The 20,758-nt window shown below is 41.1% G+C and overlaps 1 protein-coding gene across 4 annotated transcripts in view; it reads right to left on the reverse strand.

Moving 5' to 3' along the window:
* mdga2a (MAM domain containing glycosylphosphatidylinositol anchor 2a) overlaps positions 1 to 14,306 on the reverse strand; it is a 205,908-nt gene extending 191,602 nt beyond the window's left edge. For all 4 annotated transcript variants that reach the window (XM_006793045.3, XM_006793043.3, XM_006793044.3 and 1 more), the window contains exon 1: positions 13,204 to 14,306. In XM_006793045.3, coding sequence (XP_006793108.1) covers positions 13,204 to 13,276 — 73 coding nt within the window. In that variant the 5' untranslated portion in view covers positions 13,277 to 14,306. The remainder of the gene's footprint in view (positions 1 to 13,203) is intronic.
* Positions 14,307 to 20,758: the final 6,452 nt, after the last annotated feature.

Consider the following 20,758-nt stretch of genomic DNA (forward strand, 5'->3'; position numbering starts at 1 on the left):
GACTACCAACTGTCTCTCTATTCACATATTTGGGCAAGTGAGGTTGGTATTTCTTAAGACTGGGAAAACTCTGTTTGGCTCTGAATTCAACTGATTCTCACTCTTTCATATATGCACGACATTCTGTATGTTGATCTCTGTGAAACAGGAATTCGCCATAACTGCTAACATTTTAAGAGATCAGCGTCAAATGTGCATGTACATCAGAGTCTGTTACCCTGTGCCCAGTATGATCACCTCATCAGAAATATACAGTCATGTGAAAAAAGGTTTCTATGCAGTCCAGAGCCAAATTAAGCAGTCAGGTGTTGTTAAGCAAATGCACTTGATTACCTGATCATCAGTGAGTGTGAGGTCCTCTATAAAAGCTGACGTCTTGCCAGTTTGCTAGTGTGGAGCATTCAGGTATGCGCTAACACAAACCCACAATCTTTCCAGCAGTGGCAAATATACTGTCACCTCAAGACATAATCTGCAATGCTCCAAAAAGTCAAAGAGCAATATCTTAGACTCTACAGGCCTCAGTTAGCATGTTAAATGTTAAAGTTCATGACAGCACAATTAGAAAAAGACTGAACATGTTTGGGTTGTTTGGAAGGCCTGCCGAGAGAAAGCCTATTCTCTCTAAAAGAACATGGCAGCTTAGGTTTACAAAGCTGAATCTGAACAAATCACAGATCTTATGGAACTAAGTTCTTTGGACAAAATGGACAGCACTATGTTTAGCTAAAACCAAACACTTAACACCCACAGTGATGCAGGAGTTGTCATTTAGGCCTGCTTTGCAGCCACAGAAACTGGGCACATTATAGTCATTGAGTTGACCAACAACTCCTCTGTATACCAAATTATTTTAGAGTCAAATTTTAGGCCATCTGTCCAACAGCTAAAGTATAGCCCAGAATGGGCAATACAACAGGGCAACAAACCCGCGGAGAGCAGCAAAGCTCCACCAGAGTCCTGTGAAAACCTTATTTATCATGTGACTGTAACTACAGGCTGCAGCAGTGCAGACAACAGCTTTGATAATTGGTAGCAATATGCTATACAGAAATGCAGTAAATGCAAACCTTTGATGTTTATTTCTTGACACAACATTTGACATCATTTCTCTAAATGTAAGTGCAATAGCCACTAAATCGCATGTGCATCATCTCATGCACTCTTCCTTGTTTTCTAAGGCTTTACCAACCTTCATGTAGTCACTCTTGGTTCCTCCTTTAGCTTTTCTGCAACGCAATAATTTCATCTAAAGTAAATGCTATTCAACATTTATTTGCCTCAGCTCTAACACAGCCTGTTCAGCTCATTCAGTATTGTTTCAAGTGCCCATAAAAGCTGAACATAGTGGCACAGAAGAGCAGACTAATGCTTTGGTGGTCTAGGTTAATTACAGAGAGATGCAGACATGTTGTTCATGTTAGATGAAGTGGAATATACTGCAGTTATTAGTTTTATTATTATATTATTATATAGAAAAGCGACAATTGGGAGCACTTTATTTTGATATTTGTTTGAGCGAGAGTTACAGCAGGCTTTCTAACAAGTGTAGATATGAACAAATTGGAAGTTAGTAAAAAAGTTTAATCATGAACATTTATTGATAATTACACAGAAGAAGCAGGTAGGGTTTCTTGGGGTACAAAACAAGACAAATTTTAAATCTGTAGGTTCTGACCGGATGTCAAAAATCTGAACTGGCCAAAGAAACTGCAAGCTCTCCAAAAAGAAGCACATGTGATGCTGAGCAGACACATATAGACTCGTTCAAGAGCCGCCGCTAATTACTGCAGCACAGATCTTGGATTTCTAAGTGGGCGCTGCTGACAGCACGAGTCAACTAGTTTTTCTCAGATTCTGGGCATTTCTTGTTCTGAACAGCTGATGCGTGGCTACTACACTTAAATCGAGCAAAGCCTTTGCAGAAGTGTTCAGGATAAACACGAGGGAAGACAGCAGACGTGCAGGACTGGGCAAAAAAAAAAAGCGAGATCTGCATCACACCTTCCTTCCTCCACCTTTTTCCACTGAACAAAATCTCAATGAAGAAGTGCTTTGCGTACTAGAGATGACTTTGCTTGCTTTGGCATAGGAAGCCATTAACTGACAGTGCACGGCTTGAGGTTATCCCCATGGGTATAACAGCCTCTGGGATATACTGTGTCTGGTGGAGAGATGAAGAGAGCATGGCGCTAAAGAGATTAGTTATTACATCGTGAATTTCGGTTAGAAGAATAAGGTTTTTAGATACTATTGAGGGATACACAGAAAGCTAAATAACAAAAAAGGGCTTAGCACTCAGTTGGATATCCTTTTAAAAATGGTGGGAGGTGCAGTAAGTGTAAAAGCGAGTACAAAAGCATACATAATGACTAAATCACACGTTCACAGGCACTTTGAGGCACGTTCGCCATCCATGATGAGTCCTGCTTCGACAGAATGATGTGTGAACATGGTCATAAATCACACTGCTAAATTAATATCTCAGCAAAGTGTTGCCCTAGATAGATGAAAAAGCACGCACGCACACAGAAAATGAGTACACATCCTCCCACACTCACACAAACTGCACGGTCATCTGTGTTAAAATTTCACAGTGTCTCTGCAGAGACACAGTACGACTCCACAGGCTCGGTCTCCTTTTGCCAGGAGGTTACTGCCTACATTTAAGAGAAGAGTGGGAAAAGGCATTTGCACTATTAGGTGGGGAGTTGTTAGGAGTTTTATGCAAAGTCGTCTCTATAGGAAGGCCCCCCCTTCTGCGCTGCATGGCATGTTTGGCATTTATTCTGAAGTGAAACTACTGAAGTCATCATTGTCAACAAAGGTACTTTGCTACTGTTCCTTCTTGTCAGAGAAGCTTAAGCAGTATTTTCTAAAAAGATAACTAAGCTCCATCCTAGAGTTGCATCAGCAATGAAACAGTGCTGAATTTTGAAGATACTCTGTCTCAACACCCCCACCAACCCAACCTTCTACCACCACCACCCTCGCCTCATCATCCCCTCCCAACACCGCCACCACCCCTGCTCCCCCGACCCACTCCACGCCACGCAGCATTTTTATCTGCTCTCTTGCGCAATTGTAAGGATGCTGCGAGAAGCTTGCGCTTCTGCAATCACTTCACATTTGTTTCAGCGATTGATTTGCTGGCATGTGAGGGGAAGGAGAGAATGTGGGTAGGCTGCGAGGGAGAGAGGGAAGGAAGAAGCGAGCAAGGAAGGCAGCGGTGAAGTCAGAGGACGTGCAATGCCAGGCTCACATACTGTCACCATGACAACAGACATCACTTCACAGGAGCAGCACTTAGGAAGGATGCCTGTGTGGGCTGAAGTGACATAGTTGAAGGTTGGCATTAGCCTCTTGTGGGTGCCACAACGTACCAATCCTTCCCTGGCTTTCTGTTTTTTTGTTTTTTTTTTTAATTTCCTCCACAGTGCTGCTAAAAGGATCTCTGTTGCTCTTGTAAGCCACCTATTGGGATTGCTGAGTGATTTGTACTTCATGTGTGTAAATGTAGGTCCTGCCAGTTTGTCTTAACAAAGACAATTCAATCGAGCAAGATGCATAACTTGAGACAGGAGTCATTCATATTCAATGAGGTGCTTTCATCATTCGCGTCACTTTGAAGCTGGGTAACATGTATAATTCTCTGTAATTTGAAGTGATGCCAATTGTGGAAATGATAACTCAAGATATAAAAACACATTCAGAGTGAAAAGAGCTTGAAAGCCAAGTCACTGAATACATCTTAAAAATATACTGTATTTTCAGGCTTAACAAATATAATAGCAGTATAATGTTAGCAGTTGTTATAGCTCATGTGATATTGAAAACCCATGAATTATCCATGTACAAAATGAATTTTGACATAGTCTTTTGCAATAATAGTCACTTTGTCTCATTCTCTGGAAGCATAAATACATCTGTTTCTTCCATTTATGCACAAATTCCAAACCTGGGTAAAGGGGTATTTTCATCTGTTCTTATCAACATGCACCATATACAGTTACAGCTCCTCACTATGCATCTGGTCTGGTTTATCTATCCCTATACAGCATACAGCACTCATGAGCTGAACAAGCTGCAAAGCATATAACAAACAAACTGTGTCATGAGTATATGTTAGAAAAAATGAAATTTAGTTAATCACATTCTGCACTGAACTCAGCTAATGAGTTTAATTTCAGATACAACAAAGCAAATACAGTGTGAGATGAATGATTCACTTAGCTGTGAGTCAGAGCTTTTGATCCATTTTGCAGAAAACCGAAACAATTCTGACCGTGATGTTGGTGACGTGGAGTCAATCTATGGGCTGATCCATTCAGTTTAGTTCTGATCACTATCTCACAGCAGCAGCTAATGGCAGGGGCTAATGTAGCACAGGAAAAGCTAACAGCAAAAGGTCAGTAATTCTGAGGTATTCCAAGCAAGGCCAACGGCTTTTATTTGTATGTTCGGTAGGGGTGGGCGATATATCCTCAACAATATTTAAAGAAAATCTGCCATGATATCTATAACAATATACTGTAGGGAAAAACACTAAACAGCTTTATCAACACTTTCAGCTTAAAGAGCGTAGCATTTATATATCTAAGTAAATGAGGAGCATTTCCTATTCTTTGCTGATATTGTCATTAATGACAGACAGAATTCAAAGTGTGGACCTACTGGAACAAGGTGCTAGCAGCAGCGTTACTGTGATATAGCAGCAACACAGCATTATGTCCAGTGATGCAACATGGGTCAAATGTAAGAATAAAAGTAGCCTAAGTAGCTACTTAAAGTCCCTCGTTTCCACCATGCATCACTAATTTCAAATCAAGCTAGCGAGTGCTCCAGCAGTGCTCAATTGAGTCATTTGTTTCCTTTTGGGTTGCGCATCAAAAGCTGCTAGCATCTCCTCTGCCTGAGTCTTCTTAGCCTGTTTGTACTCAACTATGTGTTTTGAAACAAGTTTGTTTCCACCTTTACGGGGACCACTTGTCTTGCATATTTTGGCTTTATTTATTTATTAAATTTACTCTTTACGTTCATTCTGAGAGAACTTATAAGGACACTAGTTGGAACTAGAGCTGTGCACGAAAAAGGGAAAACTAGCCCAACTCCAAGTAACAGCCGTGTGCAGCAGCCTAATGAGTGTCTTTATGAACCAAATAAATAAATAAATAATGTTTTCCATACTTTTATTTCATTCGTGTTAATTTATATTCTATAAATATGTTCAAGTTGAACCATATGTTACCTAACTCGCCAAAGTATGACTCAAACTGTACTTTACAAGTATAGTCGTTACAATAACACTGGTATCAGACCAATACATGGTATTAGTAAGCATCCAGAGTTAAGATATTCTTCTCATAATAGAAATGGAAACAGCTGGCTGATTGCATCCATAGTAAATTTGTTGTTGTAACCTCTCACATTTGGAAGTGGTAATATTTATTCTGTTGTATGTTTATTCCTTCTTACTGTAAATGTTCGAGTGAAGTGTTGCATTTTTTACTCCAGTAAAGACCCTCCACTGACTGCTTACTCTGGAAATGCAATGCTCTATAAACTGACAACCGTGTTCATTCACTCTGCCTTACTAGAATTGTTTTCTTATGGGTGGAGTCCATTGAAGTCCATGCACTAATAATAAAAATAGCAACAAAACAAAAGGAACGGGTGATGGAGATGTCAGTCCGACGCAGTTCTTCTATCCTCAGGTAACACATTATGGAACATCCTTTGTGGGTGGACTAACAGTATGCAGGGGATTTGAGATAATGCAAAACAGCAGCACTCCCTCACCTTCTCTAAAGAAAACTCCTCTCTTTTTTTATCCAATTCCAGAGTGCGAGCAGAAAATAGGAATCATTTTTCAAAGCAGATTTGCATGAGGCCAGTGTCAGAATCCGCTAGCAGTGCATGTAAATCTCCATCTTTTATGCTTAAACTGGAGCCATAAATGACATTTACAGATCAGTGTCATTCATATGTAGCAGTTGGCATTGTTTACTTTATAGGTATTGAGTATAGCACAGAAAGGAAATGACATCGTGAAAGATGATGGATCACATGAAGAGTCCTTGTCTGACTGGAACATGGGATGTCACATTGCATTTGATGGTCAACATGCCCTGATACTTAAAATTGTACAAGATAAAATTCTATTACTGTCAGGAAACATATTAGGCTACTGTATTATCCACTAGCGTCACTAGATGTGTTTAGACCATAGAAATGTGGAGAACCATAAGAACAATAAATATTGCACTTCCGTATCTAACTATAAAGCTTTTTTTGCGAAGCAATCACATCAGGGATGGCAGATTACTTTTCTAGGCTCACTACTGCTTTTGGTCAATACTGCAGTAGTTAATAGTATTTAAATATTAATTACCTGCATCTGTCTAAATGACAGTCCCTTCACAGATGTTCCAGTTATCTCATGTAAACGGCATAAGAGACTGGGGGTGAAAAGAAAAGGGAGCATTCTGCACTGCCAAAGAGAGTCTTGTTCTGGAATTAACATCTGTCATACGTCATGTTGCAAATGCGCCACAGTTATTGACCAGTCTGGCTCCTAAAGCCAAGATATTGTAGGTTTAATTTATCTGAGTTTAACCATGTGCCTGTCGACATGCGGATATTAACACTATTACATGAAATGAAATCACTACAGATAAAAGCTTTGCTATTGAACACTGTAATATTAGCAGGACCAAAGTTTGACATTTAAGATTTCAATCTTGTTTTTAATGATTCGAGGTGAAAAATGACCACTTCATGAAAATGTCAGGAGACAAAAGGAAAATATCTGTTTTGGTTCAGTGCAGGGGTGGGGGCTTCTCTGCAGATTAGAGGGCATGCAAGACTTCATTAAAAGCATAGAATAATTAAATAAACTACAAAGTAAAGGTTGGTCCAGACATGCACCAGAAAGTATCTTAATGAATGAATGAGGACAACATCATTAGCAGCGGGTTCCTGTCCTCGGTACTGTGTAGGGGAGGAAAAGTAGCTCAGGGTTTGGGGATGTGGGCTTAACAGTTCAAGCAGCCAGCCAGGTTACAATAAGCTTCTTTTGGTCTGTGGTAGGGATTTGGCCTTGAATGATCCAGAGGTAAATTGTGTTCCTGAACTTATCCAAATCCTCAAAGCAGGAGGAGGAGAGTATTACAGCTGTTCATGATGCGTGCAAAATAGCCAAAGCTACATTAGATATATTTTTTTTTATAGTTTGGATCACAAATCTTGAAGAGAAATATTACACTCCACGAACATCCACACTGAAAGCATATTCAATTCCTACTGGCTGTGCACAACTCTATCTTGGCTTTCAACTATGCAGAAGTATTCAATTGCTTATTTGTGCAGAGGACATTGTTGTAGTTGACAATACTGTTAAAATCCCCACTACTGTACAACCCTAAAGCTTACAACTCTGTGTCCAATTCTGCCTTCTGCCAAGCTACGCAAAGTATCTTTCAAAATTTCCAAAAGAGGCACAGAGAGCGCACACAGACATACATCCCACAGGATCACAACCACAGGCAACAAACATGACCTCTTGGCTTCACAGCTAAGCGCCATGTCACCGAAAAACAATTTAAGGGCCTATCCAGAGATTTACATGAGTGGTATGTCTGCAACAAAAAAAACAGTTCAATACAAAAGAATATCTCCTGCAGCTCTGAAGCCTCAGAAAGTCTGAGAAAATTGATCATCACGTTGATGTCATAGAACTTACTCCGGCTTTGAATTGGAAGCAAAACAAGTCAATGTTAAAGGAAGAAGGACAGGTCACTAGGCAGGAAAGACTAAATAAATTAGGTTACAGTAAAGTACTCTGCATTAAACTGCTATTATAGTTTACCTATTGTAATCTAAAACACAGTATAGTTTTACAGTGTTAATTGTTCGGTTTCTTTTACACCGTTATTTAAGTGTTTATACAATAACCCCCTATGAAAGCCAATGCCTGAATTTAATTTCTTATCTTTCATAAATTTAAAGAATATAAGTTTGTCACTATTCCTTTACTCCTTGCATTGCACAGCTAAAGGAGTACTAATGCTTTCAGCATTTTAAAACACCCTGAAGATAAACACTTGCTGGGACTCATTAATTGCATGAGAAGTCTCAGTCATAATCACATGTTGCTAGCTAAACATTAGCACTGCTCTGAGCCACAAAAACCCCCCAAAACTTTAATCATATCCACACATAGAACAGGAAGTGGAATGGGTCGATTTTCTGTGTTTTTCCTCCCAGATTTGTGACCTGGGAGGCCTGATGTCTGTCTGCTCAGCCTTCCATATGTTCAATTACAAGCTGGTTGTTTCATGCATTCGCGACATGGGCATAGCATCTAACATGTGATTAGAATGGAAGCTCCTTGCTGTAAATAAAGATACAAAGTTCGACAAAGCAAACTGTCGGTGACAACACAGCTAATCACTTAAATCACCCTTACCAGGGTGTACTTAACCATTTTAAATAAGCTAACAAATACAAAGTGGCTAAAGCTAAAGTTATCAAGAAGCCTCAGAATGAGCAATCAATGGATCAAAGCAGTTTTGAGGAAAATTATGGAGGTGAGTGAAAAAGAGAAAAGAGTATGTTCTATTATCTGGTGAATTTATAAACATGCTGGAAAATGATGGAGTTACTTCATATTTGTTTTTTGTGTGAATCTGTTGCACCTGCTTTTGTTTGGTAAGATTAGATTTGTAAGGTAAAGGTGGGTTTGGAGCACTTCACACACCACTTTATTTTAAGCTGTTTAAGTGAAAGATGATCAAGTACCTTAGAGCAGTTTGGGGAAGATTGCAAAGTTTAATAATTTCTTTAGGCAGTGAAGAAAAGTTGATTGTTGTTGCATTTGCTGTCATTTATAGTTCTTAAAAAGAAAATCAAAATTGGCAAAAATCAATATGAGCAGGTCGTACTAAGATAAAAAAAAAATCAGACATCAGAGGCACCCAAGTAATTGCTTTTTTACGAGTCTTATACTCCTTGCACCACACATCTATAACAGTACTGCTGTTTTCAACATTTTCAAACCTCCTCAAGATGAATGCTTGCTGGGACTGATTAATTGCTTTAGGAGTCTCAGTGCTGATGCTCTGCTAGCTAAGTAACAAAAACTTTAACCAGCAACATCCAGACCAACCAAAGTCTAGGACACTGAAAAACTATTGCATTACTCGATAAAAATGGACAGTGTGTTGCATTTTTACATTTTTTTCTTCAAAGGCATCGGCATTCAGGTGTATTTACAAAAGGCAGTGCATTGTTACCATGTACGGTTTGGTGATGGACTTTCACCCATACTAAAAATCAGATCTGCTCACCCTCTCTTGCTCCAGTAGGCATACTAATTGATAATAAGAATACCTGTGAAAAAAGAATAGTATTTGATGGAGCACCGCTTTAACTTGAATTTGGAGAGATTATAAAATCTGGTTTCCAAAATTCACCACAATGGAAAACATGTTTCACCTTAATCGCACTGTATTAGGGTATTAAAGTAAAACTGTCAAGGATTATCCAGTGAGAACTGAGTACAGCACGAGTGCTTCAGACTTCAAGATCAAACATTGTCTCTGCACTGTATATTCAGTGCCAATCTCAGAGGACTGGGTCCAAAGAGAACTGACATTCGGTTTGATTAAGTTGGTGCTATCTGAAGCCCCACCCAGGGGTACATAGTAATCCCCAATGTGCACAGCAAAGAGTTCCACTGCACCAGACTGCTTGTTCTGGGCTATACTGAGCCGCATATCCTATTTTACCACTGATTGAAGCACATATACTGTAGACGTCCATCCGTACAGTTTCCCTCCAGAGAGTGGGGGGAGAGACAGGAAAGAGATAGACAGGCAAGGAAACAGAGACAGAAAGTGAGAGGGAGGAGAAACGATAGAGTTATCCGTGGTCTCATTACGGTGGGAAATGTGAGGGTCCCGATCCAAGGGAATGATGAAGGACTCTGTGGAGGAGGCCTCTGAGAACCAACAAAGACGGCTTTAGTTTCACTGGCAGAATGCATTTGCATAGCTTAGAAGCCAAAGCGTCTGAACCGGGGCTCATGAAAAGAAACCCCACCAATTGGTTGGACTTCAATGCAAACGAGAGAGAGGGAGAGCAAGTGAGAAATGAGGAGAGAAAGGCGACGCGAGTGAGGGAGAAGTGGAATGGGAGGGGAAGCAGCAGGAACTTTTTTCTCTTAAGTAGCAAAACACAAACGAGATCGGGAACATCTGCACATCCCATGGAAGCTGTCGCCGACTGACTTTGATGCAAAGAGAACATACTGAGGAAGAACATCTCCAGAAAAAGTAACACGCATAACAACACTTCCGAGATATCACAGGAGCCATGTTCCCTTGTAGTCTTTTGATATTGTTATTTAGTACAGCTTGGTTGCCATTACACATTAATGTCATTTGAGAATATTTCCAGGTTTGTACGCATTGGGATAGCTCCATTTTGCTATGATGGCGGAGCAGTTATTGGCCTATTGGATCTCTGGAATGCAACAAATATTAGACATGGGCATAATGGAGCAATCTTCTGGAGAAGTGTGAAAAAAAAGAGGCAAGAATTAGGGAGGGAGTGGAGTGAGAGGAGCAGATGTTGTACTTTAGCGGTGTCTCCTTTTCCCACTGTGGCCTGAAGTCATGGAGGGATGACTAGCCTTCATCAATCCTCTTTAATGACTCTGGCAGCACCACTTAACACACTAGTATGTGATTTCTTCATTACTACACCATGATTCCACCATTTACTCGGCCGATGATGACGTACAGCAATGCTCAGGGATAAAACTAATCGCTGAAAGTCTCATTTTTGCAAATTGTCCCATTTGTAAGCACTGGGGTCAATTTAGAAATCGTGGGAAGGAAAGATAGGAGATGCTTTGAGTGTAACAAAAAGAAGATAATGAAATCTAGTGGGGTGAATATTGAAATGCAGTTCACCATGTGAAACTAAGAATATCTATTGCTAATTTGTTTGTTTTTTTACGCCAATTTCAAAGATGTGACAAATGTAGTGCAGCGCAGTGAAGCTTTGCTCTGCCTGAAAGCTTTCGTGAAATCCTGGTAACTGCTACTTTCATGTGTCAACCCTTCTCGCATTATCCAGTCACCCACCCACTGCCTTTCACCTGTGGTGCACAATTCCCACACCCTCCATGCATCAGACCCTTCAGTACATACATTGACGGGGACATGCAAATGTTTTGCCACTATCAATAATAAATGTTGACTTTTGAACCTCACCAATAGATTTTTTTTTTTACTGACAGCGCTTCCCAAGAGATGCACGCAGCTTGCTTTAAGCATAGTTTAGAGGTTTTTGTCGACACCTCGTCATTATTCAAAAGAATAGAACAGTTTGAGATGGAGAACCTATACTTGCCTATCTCTACCTGTGCAGCTCATCTCCCATTACTGTGTTAGTGGGATTAGAAAGCAAGACTTATGCAAATCTTTACTGAGGCACACAAATTTTGGAAAGTCGGGGGGGCTGACAGAGCTCAGGGGAACATTTTAGCCTGCACAACATACATGCAAACACAGAATGTCCAAACAGTTCCATCTGCTACACCTTCCCCCCCACCCACCCGGTCCCTTCTGCTGCTGCCCAACACCTACCACTCTCTCAACATCATATCAAACACTATGGGCCACGACTCCTTCTAATGAGATTGCACATGCTGCACCGTGGACTGTTTGCTCACACCAAGAATCCACAGCTTTGATCAGACATCAGTTTTGATAGTCGGTGTCACGCCTGCCTGACCTGAATATATCTCGCAAGGCCGCTTTAGTGGTTATTGAATCGAGCAAAAGCAATGATTTCTTTAGGCATCAATGTTTGATGAGAACTTCTGCCCTCGGGCTTAATACGTAACTCGAGTAATTCGCTAACTCCAAACAACAACACCTAAAGTACAAATCTGAGACTGCTTAATGAGCGCCGCTTTGAGGTTTGAAGATGATATAAAATTGATGTGCGTGTGTGTCTGTGTGTGTGTGCGCACCCTTCGCATTTTCAGATGTGATTCAATGTGAAATAACGCTCCAACAGGTGTCAGGTGTGGGAGAAATAAGGTAATTGGAATAACTGTATAAGCAAATGAACAGTCATGCCACGGCTGCTGGGGCATATGCTGTGATTTATTATCTCATTTACCTCCTTTCTCCAGAGGAAGAGAACAGATAAAATCCTGACGCGTCATTGGTCAGATGCAACACCATGACTGTTCCTGTCATGCTCACAGTAACCTTTTCTTGCTACATCATCTCTGCGCTCACACTCACACACCATGGCAACAAAGATCTTTCGAAGCGCTTGGCAACGGCCTCTGAAACGTACAATCCCACATCTTAACTTGACCTGACAATGTCCCCTAACAGCCACTGTTACTACAGAGAGGTCAGGGCTGTCCAACTCAAGTCCATGTCCCATGTTAGGGCGCATGAATCACTCGGAGTGCTGCTGTTGCTGCTGCTGCCGGTGCTCTGTGGATGACGATTCACTTGAGATATGATCTGTGCCACTGGTTGCACAACCACAGACGGAAATGTGTGCTCCTTGCTAAGCGTGTTTATTGGGAGAGGGAGACAAATTCAGACAGACAGACATACGAAAGAGGTGGGCAGACTGATCCACCACACATGAAAACCATTCATGACTGTGCGTGCCAAGTGTCGCTGCTCAACAGATTATAGCCTTAATGGATGACATTCAAAAAAAAAAAATGTATCTGGCCTAATGTAAGGTGCTTGCCACGTCCACCGTTTGAATTATAACTAACAAATCATCTGCAGTCGAAAGGATTCGAGACAAAAATCTAGCATGCTTCATTGTAACAATCCACTGGATGCCCCCCTCCCTCCTAAATTTAGCCTGCTCACCGACCACCGTGAGTGATGGATTGGATGAGAAAAGGGGCTGTGCATGATTGGCTACACACGCGATTTGCTGTATAACCTCGGGGCATTCGGAGCCCCCCTTATTCAAACGTGACATTCAGACCTGCTTTGTCAACCTGGCGCAAGCTGATTTTGCATTTCTTTCATTCATTCGTTTCTCCTTGTGAATTTAAAGGGGTTGCAATAGGCGATTTATGAGAAACCACTTTTTCCCTTCCATTTTACAAGGTCATTATCGCATTTGGAGTAAATTGCAAAAACTCACCATACACTCCTTGACAACGGATGCCGTCCACGATGAGCGCCAACAGCCCCAAAACACAGATAGTTAGATCCATCCTGTTCACGTTAATCTCTGCATATCCAGCTCTCAAAAGCGAGAAGTCCTTTCCGGGGCGGTGTGGCTGAGGTGCATAGACACGGGCACCGCTCCGATCCACACGTAAGATTGATTTAGAACCCCGACTCCCCCACCCCTCCCTCCGCCAACTGTTCGCTGTAAAGGTATGTATGGGCGCAGCAGGAGAACAGAGTCAGGTAACGGTCGGTTTAATGGGAAGCGTCACGCAGTCCCAAAAAAATGCGGAGCGCTCGCGGAGACACAACCGCCACGGAGGACGTGGAGAAGCAGGCAGGCGCGGGGAGTGGGGCTGCAGAAAGCCTGGCCTTGGAAAAAAAAAAAACTCTCCTCCACTGCAGGTAGGTGAGCTCCACCGATTCCGTAGACTTTAGCAAAGACCCGCGGGGACACGCAGGTTCTTTCGACTACAAGTGGATTGCGGCTCGGTACCCACGAACATAGCTCTCTCCACGGCTGCTGCTGCTGCTTACTGCTGCGGTGACTGCGAGCTGTCAAACGAAAGCACCTCCTCTGCTTAATAATAATAATAATTATAATGATAATAGTAATTATAATGATAATAATAATAAAAACACTGACAGATTTGTCACTTTTCACCTTCTGCGCTTTAAAGTAGTCCAGCTGCTGCTGTATACAGTGGAGGCTCTCCCGCTCACATAGTCACATCCCGACTGCACCCCGATGCCGCGCGCTCGACTCATCTCTCCCGGTGGCAAAAAAAAAAAAGAAAAAAAAGAAAGAAAGGCAAGGGGAGGGGAGGGTCCAGACCGGTCAGGAGCAGCCGGATGGTTTATCCACAGCTCCCCGGCGATGCTTTCGGTTGTCTCGGCGTCACCACACCACTTTTTTGGCGATTTCAGGCGACGGTGGGAGCCGGATGTGCCCGCCGTGGTGCCAGTTGAGCAGCGGTCACGTTGCGCAATACGTGCTACGGAGACAGAGTGGCACCGCAACCGGTCTGTAGCTACGTCAAGAGGTGCGTGGCTTCCAGGCGCTCATCTGTATGGGAGGCTTCGCTCAGCGTCAGGAAAGGCATGAGAGGCGCAGCTGCTGGATGCTGAGAGAAGGAGAGAGAGGGAGATGGAAGCATTGGAATTCAAGAGATCTAGCTTTGACAGACCTTTGCAATCACCACCCAAACACACAGTCTACACCGCGCCTGCTCATGTTTCACCATGCCTCCTTTATCAGACAGGGTGGATGAGGTGCTGTCTGTCATGTAGCATTCATCTGCTACATCAGACTACTTTTGGCCCGAAATAGTGGGATGTCTGTGTTAGTCTGGTGTATGCAGCTCTTCCTACTGGTGCTGGTGATGCTTCTGCCACAGGCCGACATTTTTTCGGGAACTGTTTTTTTTTGGCAACGCACAACTTTTTAAGTTTTAAGGAACTCGGGCTAAGTGGTTCCCAAATGGGGAACCATTTGGGCGTCCTGCAGGCAGTTCCGGGGGGAATTGAGAAAATCTCAATTTGATGATATTCTATAGAGTGACTACAAGTGTTCTAAAGAGAGCGAGAGAAAAGACATATCATGCACGTTTACACGTGTTTCACTTTCACCATTGTCACACGGAGGTGGCTGTAAACACTATTTCAAAGTACGGGAAATATTATACTGTGAATGAGCCCACTTCATTGTTTTGTGTTTTTTTTTCCTGTTAAGTGTTAGTGGTAATATCAAGAGCATGCAGAGACTAAAAGCTGTTTCCTAGCAACACAATTTCAATTAAATGGTTTTAATTAGTGTAATATTTTCCCCAGTGGAGAAGTAAATGGTATACTTTTCAGATAAATGGTTAAAGACAGAGGCTCAACAGTATGATCCCTGATCAAACAGGCATATGAAACCCAGTGAGGTGTCTGCGCAATTTATGATGTTAATTAATTAATAATAATTAATTAATTGTGTTTTACATAAATATATAAAAGTAAACCTGATTTCTAAGCTGATTGCTTTCAGATATTTTGTGACCCAAGTTAAAATAGTCAGAATCTAGTCAGAATCTAGCGTTGTGACAAGTGATTCGTATGAATAAAAGAGTAAAATCTTTGTTTATAGCTAATTGAAAAAGAAATAATAATATGCTCCACTTGTTGAGACAGAGAATTTTAATTTGAAGCAGCAAGTCTCTCCTCAGCTGGAGCAGCAGCAGTGGGTAGTTTGGCGCCCTCTTCAGGTTTTTAAGACATCTAGACCCAAGCAGTCGTTAAGAGTTATACTCCCTTAATGACTAAGCCCAAATTCTGATTGAGCATGATCAATGCTTATAACAATATCTGGGGTTTCCCCTTGCTTTACAGATGTTTAGCCGAACTGTCAATATCTTGCTATCAGATAAGGAACTGAAAATAAACAATGTGCTCTTTGGAGCTAATATTGGATACATGCCATTCTGAAGTTTTTAATTTTGGAATCTAAGTGATTAATCTCATCTAACTTCATCTATCAATTTTACTCACTAGTGCAACGCCAAAAGTAAGCTTTCAGATCTCATTTTCTTCCAGTGACTGATTTCGATTTGTTTCATTTTGAGGGAAATTGAGGGATCAGGGGGTTTATTATGTCTTCAGGACATCAAACCGTCTCTTGATTGATATATTTCCGTCTTTGTAAAATTATGTGCACATCTCATTTTGGAAGGCGTAATAAAAAGTTGTCCTTTCATTCTCAGATACTTAAATTAAAATTCAGCAAGTCATTTAAAAGTGAGCGTCCAGTTAATTTTTCTATTTCTTAATCACCTTGAGGCAAGTGGAGTAGTCTAATTTATTTTAGCTGTCACTTTTTGTAAAAAAAGAAGAAAAAAAAAAGAAATTCTGGAAATAATTTGACATTGGATTTACAGTAACTCAAGTAACTGACAGAGCTGTTGAAAATATTTAAAGAGAAAAAATATCAGGGTTGTCAGGACTGCTCGAAAACAGTTATGCAGTCTGGACTTGGATACGAGTGAGCTGAATGTCCTGACAAGTATAAAAAATGAGGTATTTTGTCATATGGTAGTGTGTGTGCTTTGTCGCTTACCCTCCATCTGCTGGCTGCTAATCATTCTGTTTATTACTGTACCTTTGCATCACCCATCCAATACGGACGAGAGTGGGCAACCACTAGGGAAGCTTAGACTTTAACTCCCCATCTGTCTATTGTGGATAACTCTGCACTCTATGCCCACCACCACCCCCTCGCTGTCTTCTTCTTCCCTTGTGGAATATAATGCAACCTTTATATTCATGATGTCTTATGCTACTACAGTGCACTGACATGGGAGTGAATGCAATTATGGAGCCCGTTGTGAGCAGAGCGTCTGCATGTGTAGCATCATAGAGGGGCTCATGAATATAACATGCACTCACCACTGTTGTATTTTTGGGTGTATGGCATTTCACTAAATTTAGTCGGTCATTTTAGTGCATGAGGTGTTGGGTATGGTATGAAAGAAGACAATCTGACATTTTGGGAAAGTCTCTCTGGGCTTGGCGTTCATTTTCAAACACAGCAAATGTCCAGATGACGTCACAGCAAAACGCATGGCCGTGGTCGTCCAGGGAGACATGCGTATCTGTGAATCTGTGAAAATAAACGCTAGAGAGGGTTATGGCTTTGGTATTCCAACAATATTCTGCTCTGGTTGGCATCACACATGAGTAAATCTCAAATGGAACAACATGTATTTTTCCATCTCGCTGCCCCTTAAAAGTCATATCAGCCAGCTACTTGTGGAAACAGTTTCACTAACTACTGTAAGTCAGTTCTCACCTTTTTTTTTCTATCCGGTTCTATCCGGATGCTGTTACTTTATTTAAATTGATACATTACTGCTGGACTTCGCCTTCTGAAGTGAATCATAGTTAGCCCATATCTGGTGGGCAAGAAGGATGGCATTTGACACAAACTGCAGGAAATAAAATAGGCCTGAGCATATAGATTCAAAATAGATTTAATGGCTGAATTAGCTGTAATTACTTTTTCCGTGAACTACCTGAGGAGTCATCCAAGTCACAAGCACCAAGGGAGTATGGGATATACTTTACATTTTTGGCCGGCAGTCAGAAATTACCAATGCCTGACTCACGGCCAAGCCTGCATGCATAGTAACTCACTGTGTGCCCGCTGATGAAGTTTTTACTTTGAAAATAGGTCTCCACACAGCTGGCAGAGCAAATTCTTCCTAAGAAATGTAACTGTAATGACTGCAAATCATTTGGCTTTACTGTCATTCGTGCACTTACAGTATGGCAGTGCCCTGCATGTGGTTTATCCAAATGCAGCTGGAGGGGGAAAAATGATAGAAATCATTCAGTATGAACTGTATTGACTTCTACACTGCATTTCTCAAAGTATGAAAAAGCTGGGTGCAGTTTTCATTAATGAAAAAAAGTCTTTGGTTAGTTGATGTGGAGTTGTGTTGATAAAAAACAGTTCCTGCCAAAGTGGGTGACATGACTCCCTGGGGTTCAGGCAAAATCCCCTCAAACTGCTCATTAATTGTTTAGCTATTGTGCTTTAACCATGTTAAAGAAACATACAAAGACAAAAGGGGGGATAAAAACAAATAAAAAATGACCACATTAAAAACACAGTCATGCTGCAGCGAATTAAGTGTCAACTCATGGTTGCTGGTTGTCATAGAAACTCAACAGGCTTTCTGGCTTGGAAGTTTTTAAGGAGCTTAGCTGGCAGAAAAATAGTGATGGTCAGAGCAAGTGATGGAAAGATTTAAAACAGCACGAAGACAGAGCCAGCCTGTGACTGTGACACAGCCTGAATTAGAGTTCACTAAAATGGCTAAACGGCACTTGGCTAATAGCTTAATGGACGTATTTTGGCTGCTTGTGGAAGAAAGCTATCCACCATCATCTGTGGCACTGTCCATTCTTAACATATTGGATGAGAGATGAGAGAGCCAAAGTGGGTATTGTGCACATGAAAAGGAAAAAAATCACAGAGACCACCTGTTACTGAGATGGAGTGTGAAAAAAACACAACATTCATAATATTTGTGTACACCTCGTACACCCTAAGTATAACCTACTAGCACTGAAGAAAATACGATTATTCCAAAATGGTTAAAGTCTTTTATAAACCATATAGCTCTATTGTAGTTTTGTTGGCTTCCATTGTGTTGGGCTCTCTTAAAAATGTTTGGGAACTGCTGCTCTAGAAATGCAGCAAAGACGTTTTGTTACATTAATGGGATCTGTGCCAAATTTGTTCTTAGTGCTTTTCTGTTGCAATTAAAGGCGCTGCCCCCATTTATATTCGCTGCAACGAAAACTCCCTTTCTGAGTGCAGTCTTTTAACATGAGCTAGCGTAGGCTCTTGTGCTGAGAGGCAGGCCTTTGCCTGACTGTAAAAATAAAAGGCAGTTCTGACAGGCATAACGCGTGTTTCTATTCTACAAATGTTCCCTCAGACACCCCCGTTTTCCCTGGGTAGTGGCACTCGGTATTCACGGCAGCGGGAAGCCTGTCGGTGGTATTTACACACATAACTGGGGTGAAAAGAAATAGATTTCACAATCAGGTGCAGCAGTTCATAGCAGCTAGTATCAAGAAGCCATCAGAATCCGGAAACCGCAGCCCTTTGTGATGGTCTCTGGTGAGATATCAGGTAGGTCCCAATAGAGGATGAATAATCAGTTAATTCATTGAAGTGGTGCAAAATTACCTGCGCATTTGAAGCCGTATGAAACTTGCCAACACTGCATGAAATGTGTAGCGCTCATAGCTGTAGCCCACACATGTTTATATGTCACAAGTATTTTCAATTGCTTTTCTTAATAAAAGAGGTGGGGGTGTGTGTGGGAGGTTTAATGAGTGCCTTCAATTTTACAAAATGACAAGAATCTCCACAGATCGATCCATTCATCTGTCTGTCTTGTGATCAAGGAAAGCTTTTATGTCGCCTCTAATTCAGCTATACTGCAGCTATCCATTTTAACACCAGAGAACTTCCTATTGGGCTATTGATCAGCTGCACTCCCAAGGGATTCGTTCCAACTCATCAGATTGATTATGTCATGGCTGTTTTGGTGAGACAGCACAGAGTTAACATGGCGTGCTAATTAAGCCGCATGAACCTACTTTATTACTCGAATGGGCTGATACCTGATATCAGACAAAGACAACTGAGGTCTGTTGACTTTAAAAGGTTGTGTATGAATATTTTCAATAAAAAAGTCAACAATATTGTAAATAAGGTATGGAAAAATACACAGTCTTCAATGTTTTTATGAATATTTAACAGTAATTAACCCCTCAAACACTGCTACGGTTAAGCATTTATAAGAAGAGACTATAAATGATGAATAGTTTCTGAAACATTATGATGTTGTTGTACGTCAGCATGATGTATTTGGTAACATTTATAACTCCAAGAAGCCTGTGTAACTGCTGAATAATCAGTCATCCTAACAGAGTTTCAGATGACTAATTTAGTATATGACTTTTACTGTTCATTTATATACACCAGCAATATTTGCCATTAAGATAAAACGTGACAATATATCAGGGGTGCACAATTAATTCTCCCAGTCCCAGTTTCTCATGTGGACCCTTGGGAAAAGTTAATTGCCCACTCCTGTTATAGCACATTCTAATGTTACTATTTTGGTGTTGTTATAAATAGTTTGCTTCAGGTATGTCACTGCAACTGACCAATCGTGTTGGGGGGTGGGGGGTGGGGGTGGGGGGAGATAGGTTTTTTGACTGAAAAAGAAATTAATACAAAAGACAGAGCAATAAAATACTTGGCATTGTAGAACTGATGCTTCTGTGGGAAAATCTACACCGTAAACTACGGTAACTAAGCAACGCTGTGAAAAGGTCAGTTGGAACCACTTTCTTAAACCTAATCATAGTTTTGTGTCTGAACATAACTGACCTGTGACTGAAAACATGAAAACATTATTAATAACACTAACAAATAAATCAATAAAAACAGTCGATCACCACGTAAGGAAGAAATAAATAAACAAGCCACTGACATTTGGTCTCATGTGAGATGTGAACCCTTTTAGGTAAATCTCCTGTGTCTGACCCATTCGTTCAGCGAGGCCAACTCTCTTTGAGGACTGTGCCACAGATTTGACAGATAGGGATGAACGCCATAGGTAATTTGTGAAATAATGGTAGCCACAGGATGGAGATTTGTTGCTGACAAAAAAGTATAAAGTAGGCAAAGTTAGAGGCACCGGAATTAAAGATGAAAAGATGAGCAAAACCTTAGAGTAGCATTGCCATAAAGGATTAAAACTGAGCATGTCAGAGAGATAGCTTACTTTGGAAAGTTCGGGGACAAAGAAAACAAGTCTAAATTAATTATGTGGAAATGGAGGGGTTCGTGGATGTGGTGAGAGAGGACATGCAGCTTATTGGCTGTGACAGAAACACCAACAGGACAGCTTAATTGCAATGTTTGTCCGGGAGTAGCATTCATTATGGTGTTATAGGAGTAG

Source organism: Neolamprologus brichardi, chromosome 15 (assembly GCF_056152115.1).
Source record: "Neolamprologus brichardi isolate AB-2024 chromosome 15, ASM5615211v1, whole genome shotgun sequence".
Taxonomy (NCBI): domain Eukaryota; kingdom Metazoa; phylum Chordata; class Actinopteri; order Cichliformes; family Cichlidae; genus Neolamprologus; species Neolamprologus brichardi.